The sequence below is a fragment of the Eurypyga helias genome, unplaced genomic scaffold (genome assembly GCF_000690775.1).
Source record: "Eurypyga helias isolate BGI_N326 unplaced genomic scaffold, ASM69077v1 scaffold9970, whole genome shotgun sequence".
In the NCBI taxonomy this organism is placed as follows: domain Eukaryota; kingdom Metazoa; phylum Chordata; class Aves; order Eurypygiformes; family Eurypygidae; genus Eurypyga; species Eurypyga helias.
This window is the reverse complement of record NW_010227611.1, coordinates 11089-19843: the sequence shown is the minus strand read 5'-3', so window position 1 is coordinate 19843 and position 8755 is coordinate 11089. Positions and strand designations below refer to the sequence as shown.

Genomic DNA, 8755 nt, shown 5'->3' with positions numbered 1-8755 from the left:
CCATTCTGTGATTCTATGGTTCCATTCAGCAATAACTGCCACTCCCAAATCAAGGTAAAATTTTCCACCGTGTGGGGCCGGGTGGAACACTGATATAGGCATATTACAATCAGTTTTGAATTACTTCAGAACAGTAATTTTACAGCATGTATAACGAACCTTAGAATCACTTCCCATTCCTCAAACATTAAGATTCTTACCTATAGGGAAGAATTGCTTTGGTGATTTTCCTAATACTTCCCACTCTGATAAAATCCTCAAATCCAAGATCAAGTAGACTTCAAAGAAAAAGAGATGATACATATTACAGAAATGTAAAAAGAAACTTTGAAAAATTAGAAGTGATTTTAGAAAGGCAAACCTCACAAGACTGAAGAACCCAAAGTTTTATGATTAACCAGTTGAAGTAACTCAGGCCACAAATCAAAGTGTGTTACGTCATGGTGAAATGCTTAATACCTTTATGATTCTCCTCTCATAGACTTTTCCTTCCTCCCTTTGGACATTTCCTTCCTCCCTTTATTCTTCCAAACCATGAGTTTTATTTCACATTAGCAACCAACATTTTTTTTTTGTCTTCTCTTGGTATTTGCTGAAGCTTGCTTCCCAAGCCTGACCCTGCCTCTCCTGCTCTCTTCATCCCTCCTTCCCCTGCTCCTACTGCTACTTCCCAAAGCTTCCTGAGAGTAGGGCCCAATGTTAGTCCAGTTTAAATTTGCACAGTTAGCCTTACAGACTCTTGTAGCATAGGCACATTGTGCAAAGGAGCAAGGGTAAAATTAAGGCCCCCATGCAGGGAAAGAAAGCAATCTTTTTGAAGTGTTATACTGGAAATATAAACATAATTATGTTTGTCAGGTAAGTTCATAATTGGTTTTGGAACAATAGCCTGTAAAAATCTTTGTAACCTACCCCAGCAGGATCCTGTCAACGGCAACGTTAGTGGAAGAAGCAATGAGAAGTTTCCATGGAGCTGGCCTTGGACCCTCCGTAGCTTTGCTGCTTTCAAAGAGCTGTACTAGGAACAAGATCACAACAGACAGCAGGTAGCTCTTTCCAGCTCCAAAAACACCTGGTGTTTTGGAAGAAAATGCCAAAGTTACAAGTGAAAATTTTTGAGAAAGCACAGTTTTAATCAATTGTTACAAAGTAAGTCTATGTTATGAAACATTATGCTGTGATTCCTGTAAAAACATTGCATGTACTTGCTGCCACACTTCTGAGTATGGAGGGGCAACCATTTGTCTCACACTTTGCATTTACTGCCTGCAATAAGTTTTCAAAAAGCTAGGGAAGAGGGGAAGGTAAGGAATTTTTCTTCCATTTTGTGGTTGAATACATGCATTACTTCCTAAGGAGTCTCATCAATACATTAAATAATACAAATACAAGTGGCTTCATGCATATGCATCATACCATGTCCTCAGGTTCAGAATAAGAAATTTGAGAGGTGATTATTTTGCAATGACTAATAATTTTAAATAGGTTAATACATCTGACAGCCTAACAAAAGCTCAGGCAATTTAAGCCTAGTGGTATCTGTAGTAAGAGTGTCATTATTGTCAAGGTATTTGCTTTGACAGGATCTGAAAATTTATGTTTATGGTAACTGCTTCTCTATACTGATTTAAAAAAAAAAATAACATCTTTAAACTAAGATGTTACTGGCCTTTTGGTACATGTTGAAAAGAGATAAAACAAAGATAGAAGAAAGTATAAAACAGCAAGGAATAATGTGCAATAGAAAAAAAAAAGATTTAGCAAAGCTGATGCATGACAAAAGTGGGTTTTAATATGTAAAGAAATAAGCAGAAGACACTAAATAACTGACTTTGTGTATAGATCTCACTAGGAAACTCTACATTGATGTAAAATCCTGCAGAAGGCAGAACGCAAACTCAAGGCTCCAAGGCTCTGTGCTGACAGAATGGATGTTGTGACATCAAGGTCAGAGGGGCCTCATCCGAGATACAAGTATCTGGGAAATGCATGAAGTAGGTGGGGACAGCACCGTTACCAAAGGGTTTAAAAGGATATTCCATACACAGAGGATGCTTATTCAAGCTCATCTTTTGTGCTAAATTTAAAATAAGTCAACACTTACTTAAACATAAGAATCTCCTTTTAAGTCTGCCTGGAATTGTAAATGTCTGATTAATGAAGCAAATCTACTGTTTCGTTACTGAGATAATTCCGGGATATTTCACTACCAATAGCATTACAGCTTAATTAGCATTTTTGCGAAGATACAACCGCAGCGAATTTCACAATTCTTTGCTATATACCGTGTATGATTCTGATAGGGAAGCCCTGATGTTCTTCCGCTGGTTCGGTATTTCCAGACGAGGTCATCATCTCAGCTATCTGAAGCAGCGCTACAGCTTGATCCGGGTTCAACGAGAAGGTTTGGATCATCTTGTTCGCCAGTCCCATTGCCACTTCAGTGCTGGCAGGCCCGCACATCCTAGTGTGCTTCAGGCTGACAGCAGGTGGAACAAACTTTCTTCCTTTGACTCTACGAGTAGCGTTTTGAGAATCGAAATTCCTAAGAGGAACGCAGTTGGTCAGCAGTTGAGGTGTAACAGTGCATGTGTATAATGTCTGTCTCATGGGTCTGACATTCCTACTGACTGACACTGAAATGCTGAGGCTGCATGATTAACAGCTGACATCATGAAAAGTTGCTGCACTTGGACATACACCTGGGCTGTATACTCCTCCACCTTATTACTCCCCTGGATGAAAGCTGGATCTTATGAGACTGGGTTTTGGATTTTGCCGTTCTTTCTGTACGATCAAGCTTTCGATACGACTTACTCCAAGGCCGTGAGACTAACAGAATGAGGAGTGGTAGAAGAATGTAGTCAGAGGTAGCCGGGACTCATTTAATTACTTGTTTCACACAGTGACTCATAAGCAGTCTTGGAAATATTCCCATATTTTCCCAATTCTCCAAGAAAATATTTTATTTTTAGGTTTTGTCTCAAGTGACTCTAAAAACCGGGAAGGAAAAACAGTCCCACTGAAGCCTGTGAAGCATACACATGAACTTCATACAGGTCAGTGACTGTACCATTGGGCTAACGGTCAGGCTAACGCTCACTGTTAATCCCTAGGTTGTAAAATGTGGGCTGCAGGTTAAGTTTTAAGAAAAAAACCTTACAGTCAAGCTAGACTTAAGCAACTGACATATTTTTCCTTCCACATAAATGAAAACTGCATTGTGAACAGTTCATTCCTTGCACTGTTTTTCAAATTTGAGTTTTTCTCATCCACGTTTGAACAGGGCAAACTCAATGGTATTTTTGTTGTTGGTTTTTTTTCCCCCTCCCCCTGTACCCACTGACATACTGTATGTTCATGGAACACCGAAACATGACTTACATCTTTAGTAGATGTGGTATTAGTGGTAATGTAGATGGATTGAAGTGCTCCTCCAGGTTTCTTAAAGATGTGAGCTCACCACTCGCATTACAAACCAGCAAGGCATGCACAAACTCTGAAAAGGCCACAGAAAAATTAGGAAAAAATGAAACTGACCACAGTGCAAAATCAGCTAGAGAGATGAACTGCAAAACACCAAGAGTAATTAGCCTCCTGTAACAGAAACCAAGTTAACCCAATTACCATGTCTGACTGAATACTATAAATGAGAAGAGACCTACTAACCCTTCTTTTCAAGGTGTGTTATTTTGAAGCATTTGTGATTCCAACATCCCCTTCTGGGAAGGAAGCTTAGGTAAAAATCCTCACTCATTTTAAAAACACCTGAGATATTTAGAAGGCTTTGGAATTTAGGAGATGAATTTAGAATCACAGAATCACTGAATGGTTTGGGTTGGAAGGGACCTTAAAGACCATCCAGTTCCAACCCTCCTGCCATGGGCAGGGACACCTTCCACTACACCAGGTTGCTCAAAGCCTCATCCAGCCTGGCCTTGAACACGTCCAGGGATGGGGCATCCACAGCTTCTCTGGGCAACCTGTGCCAGTGCCTCACCACCCTCTCCGGGAAGAATTTCTCCCTGATAACTGATCTAAACCTCCCCACTTTCAATTTAAACCTGTTACCCCTTGTCCTGTCTGTATCACAAGAGCTAAGCAGGTATTTCCTCAAAAAAGACAAGACAGGAACATAAGAACACCTCCAATGGGCCACACTGCAGTTCCACCTGAACAGTTTCTGAAGTGTACAAATGTAGATGCTTAGGGGAGAGTCTAAGAACAGAACAAGTATTCAGTTACCTTTTTCTGAATTCACTGCCAGTTTCTGAAGGTTCTGGGCCTCAGGGACTGCCTAAGTAACAGGTTTCTAATAAGTTTACTAACCCCCATACCTCTATTTAGCTGTTGTTTACTACTGCCAACAACTAAACATTACTTAAAGCTTTATTTTCATACAACTTACTTGAAAGTGGGGAGGTTTAGATTAGATATCAGGAAGAAGTTCTTCCCAGAAAGGGTGGTGAGGCACTGGAACAGGTTGCCCAGAGAAGCTGTGGATGCCCCATCCCTGGAAGTGTCCAAGGCCAGGCTGGATGAGGCTTTGAGCAACCTGGTCTAGTGGAAGGTGTCCCTGCCCATGGCAGGGGGGTTGGAACTAGATGGTCTTTAAGGTCCCTTCCAACCCAAACCGCTCCGTGATCCTGTGAACTTACATTTTTTGTTTTCTAATGCTTTCAGAATTATGAAATAATCTGTATTTACGATCACAAAGAAAGTTAGAACACAAAATTTCCTAAGGAAAAAACCAACCCTGCTGTGATTCAACAGCATTGAGACTGAAAAAGCTACGTGTTAACACTTCCAGACTCTGACTGCTCAAGACATCCAGTCCTGCAGTTCACACTCAGGGAACAAGCGAAACCAAACCTCCAGTTGCATTTGAAGCTTGTGATTTTAACAGCATCTGTGCCCACAGAGAACTTGTGTAGCTTTTTTTTTCCCCATATTTTTTTTAGTCTTCCAAACGTAATACAAATGTACTTAAATTACATATTCAAAGATACGAAGGAAAAAAAATACCTTGAATAAAATCACGTATTAGATTTGAGAAGTACTAGTCTCATCCTTCACTGCTGGCCAGAATCCCCTCAACAGTTGCTTCCCACCATTCTGAATTATTTGGTGTACAACTTACCATTGGATCGCCAGTTTGAGGGGCAGTAGCCTTTCAATGGTAGTAATTCTACTTCATTGTTGGAGGATGGTCCATAGAAAGCACTAGTGGCAATGAAAGTTTCAAGGGGATTGAAGGTGAGAGTCTTCGAAACAACCCAAATGTCATCTGTCAAAAACAACACAGTCTTCATCAGCTACTTCTACTGCTGTCTTTTAAAGAAATGAAGCGGGACAAAATAGCTCAGCATTTATAACACGTATTTCCCCTCCCCTTTCAAAACTGACACATCCTGGAGCCTGCAAGTGTTCTGTTTTATTTGGCACAGCTGACGAGAGCAAAGCTCACTACATCATCCCTCTACCATATACTGCAGAGCACAGCAAGGGAGATTTCTAAGCTGGGCCCAACAATGGTGCATTCTATTTGCCTGGAACTAAAATGTCTAATAATTTTTTGATCACAAGTAAAAGTTTTCCCTGTGTGGAGCTTCAGGATTTAAAGTTTCAAACCCCTGATGTGTCACAACATTTCAGACTCTGGACATGAAGTGCACACAGACATGTTTGTTTCTGCCTAGTTTCCTTTATATCATTTTCAACAGTAAAGTGAACAAACCCTGAAGATACGGGCAGCAATTAAAAAAATTACTGAAGCGAAACAAACTATTAAGACTGTGTGGATGAAATCACTGAATGTCCTCCAACTTTGTGACATTTTTGTGACTTAGAAGACAAACACAACAACTACCGAAATACCAATTCTAACATCAAGTTTTCCTTAAATACCATGTATTTGAATACTGGGCTTTCCTGAGATGATTCACAGATTTAATACACTCCATACCCAAGGACACAGAACTTATATTTTTCCAAGGGAGTTGAACATTTACAAGAGAAGATGAATTAATGAGATACTTTGTTGCCCTAATAGAATGAGAGTTGAATTAGATGGGTTATCAGGAGTTTAAAAATAGGACTCAGGTTTTCTTTTTGCATTACAAATTAAAACTTTAAAGAAGGCACAACATGACATGGACAATTCTTCCGATGCTTAGGATTTGCTTACCTTTGCTATAGAGAGAATAATGCTCCTTTCTGCTTAGTCTGAGGTATAATTTGGTTTTGGAATCACCATCAAATCTGGCAGATGTATTCATAAACTTCTTGAACTTACTGCACGGCTGTGTTTGAATTTCAAAGGCTTTCCTGTAAAATTGTAATTTGAAGAAAAAGTGTGTAAACAAATAGTCACATTTTGGATTGACCACCAAAACCAAGAAAGCTCCAAAGACTGGACCAAGTTCTACAGTGCACATTTGGTGATTGTTCATTATCCTAAATTACCAAGTTTTAAATGCATTTATCTTGACTGCAAAATACTTGTCCCATATTCAGCTGTAGTTTGTTTCCCCTACAGTTAAACATCACGAAATAGCCCTCGATACAACTTCTAACATTAAAATCACAGAATGGTTTGGGTTGGAAGGGACTTTAAAGATCATCTAGTTCCAACCAAATCAGAATCACTAAGAGAATAAACCAGATTCTCTTAAGAAAGATTAAAAGAACTGTAGCTCAAATGCAACAGTCATAAGGGATTCCATTAAACAACTGATCGCATTGCTGGTAAGTAGTTTTAATTTTTGCTGAAAAGAGCGCTGATCTGAGATGCCATCGCTGCGAAGGTTACCCCTTCGCTAATTTGGCTGTTACATTTCAACAGAGAACTGCAGCCTCTTTAGACGGTGTCACTGAGTGTGCCTGTCAAATGCCACTGAAATCCAGAGCTACTGGACACCTCAGAAATCCTGCCATTCACACAGAACTTGAGAAAAGCACACAGCGTTTCAGAATACCTCACCAATAGCTGGCATCCCTCATAGAGAGGAATCTTTTGACTTCTGAGGTACGTCCCAATACTCTCCATATCGCGGAGCACTACGCTAGGTCTGGATTTTGTCTGGGTGGGGTTCACATCTTCTATCCACTTGAAAAACGAACACTGCTCAGCTTTTGGGGCATCACAGGTATAGAACAAACGACCCTAGGAAGGGAAGGGGAAAAAAACCCAAAAGATCATTAGCAGATTAGAACAATCAAGCAAAATAAAGGTAAACCAATGGACCAGTACCCACTGCTACAGAAATAACAAAAAACCTGTGTTTGGCTGCAAACCACAAGTGTGTTCCCAGAACTCTCAGCTTCTGCTGCCAGTGTGTGTAATTGTAACTTACAGAAATCCCATATAACCTAGAAAATTATAAATCCAGGTCTTTCTCTCTACATACAAAAAGCTGTTTCTGTATGGAGAGAACTATTACATCAAGAACTGTGGACACTAGTGGATACTACAACTGATCTTAAAAGTGATCCCTGCAATACATCCCTTTAACCTGCGATTGCAAATCGTACCTGACTGCCCTGTAACTGTTCACAGAGTATGGTCTACACACCAAACAAGCACCCCAAACTGTAAACAAACAAGGAATAAGCAGCACCTTGTTTTGACCTTCTTTTTTAACCATAACAAGCTTAGCAGGATGCATGTGGTTGCAGAGAGGAACGCAGCGTTCTTTGCTCTCACTTTGGCCATCTTTCAATGGAGTGCAAAACGATACATCCACTTTTGACAGAGCATTGTGTAATCTTTGTGACAGCTCAAACAGTATTATGTTTAATTGCTCTTGACATAGAAAGGAGAATGAAAGAGTAATTAGTACAGCCTTAAAATGGTTACACAAGTACACAACATTCAAATATTCATCTGAAAATTTCAATCCCAAATCTTAATCAAAATGTTGAACATGAGACCTAAAAAGAACCACGTGACCCACAAAATTCACATACTGCACGTGCAATTTATTTGTCCTAACTGCCTTACTTTCATTCAAATCACATTTAAGTATATGACTCCAAACACTAATTAACTGTTAAAAAAAAAAAAGCTCAAGATAGCAATCTAAAGACTGGTGAAGAGGCAGAAGGTTACATAGCCGAACAGAGGTGCGCTGGTCTTTTGGTTTGTCTTTGCAATTTTGGGTACAGACCGAATATATCCGAGTATATCAAGAACCAGATGCACACAGTCGTTGCAATAGATGAGGCTGATGATCCCTCTCCATCTCACCCTGCTTTGTCAATCCTCAGAAACACACTGTTTAAAAATGACAGCCTTTTACATAGCACTGCGTTAGACGTACCTGTCAGAGCGGCTTTAAAGATCTGTATGTAGTGAACATGAGACTGAAACACAGTTGGTATGGAAATTTTTCTTTTAGGAAGAACAGCATATTTTACTTTATCATAAATACAGAGGTAGTACATTAAGGGGAAAAAAAAAAAAAAAACCCGCAGAAAAAGAAACCATTAAAACTTGTCAAACCATTAATGAGACAAATTTTGATAAATGACTACTGTACAGGTATGACAAAACCTATCAATTTTTCATCTCTTTTTCCTTTTTTGCTTTTATATATTGTGCTCCGATTAATAAGTACAACTAAAGAGAAAAAAAATCCAGGGCCTCATTCTGCAGCCAGAGGTTTCCAGGTGAAGAGTGTCAATGAAGAATCAGTTTGGTAAAAGCAAAGTACAAATACCTTTCACCACAAACATCGGCAGACTTGGTTAATTG

General features: G+C 39.6%; 1 protein-coding gene across 1 annotated transcript in view; it reads right to left on the bottom strand.

Moving 5' to 3' along the window:
* Nucleotides 1–200: 200 nt before the first annotated feature.
* The window catches only part of ZGRF1 (zinc finger, GRF-type containing 1), a gene marked incomplete at its 3' end in the record, with an annotated part of 18531 nt that continues 9976 nt past the window's right edge, over nt 201–8755 (bottom strand). The window contains exons 9-17 of the mRNA XM_010156773.1: nt 8322–8417; nt 7620–7804; nt 6978–7165; nt 6188–6327; nt 5141–5287; nt 3385–3499; nt 2286–2545; nt 913–1072; nt 201–278 (exon numbers count right to left, since the gene is read on the bottom strand). Coding sequence (XP_010155075.1) covers nt 201–278; nt 913–1072; nt 2286–2545; nt 3385–3499; nt 5141–5287; nt 6188–6327; nt 6978–7165; nt 7620–7804; nt 8322–8417 — 1369 coding nt within the window. The remainder of the gene's footprint in view (nt 279–912; nt 1073–2285; nt 2546–3384; nt 3500–5140; nt 5288–6187; nt 6328–6977; nt 7166–7619; nt 7805–8321; nt 8418–8755) is intronic.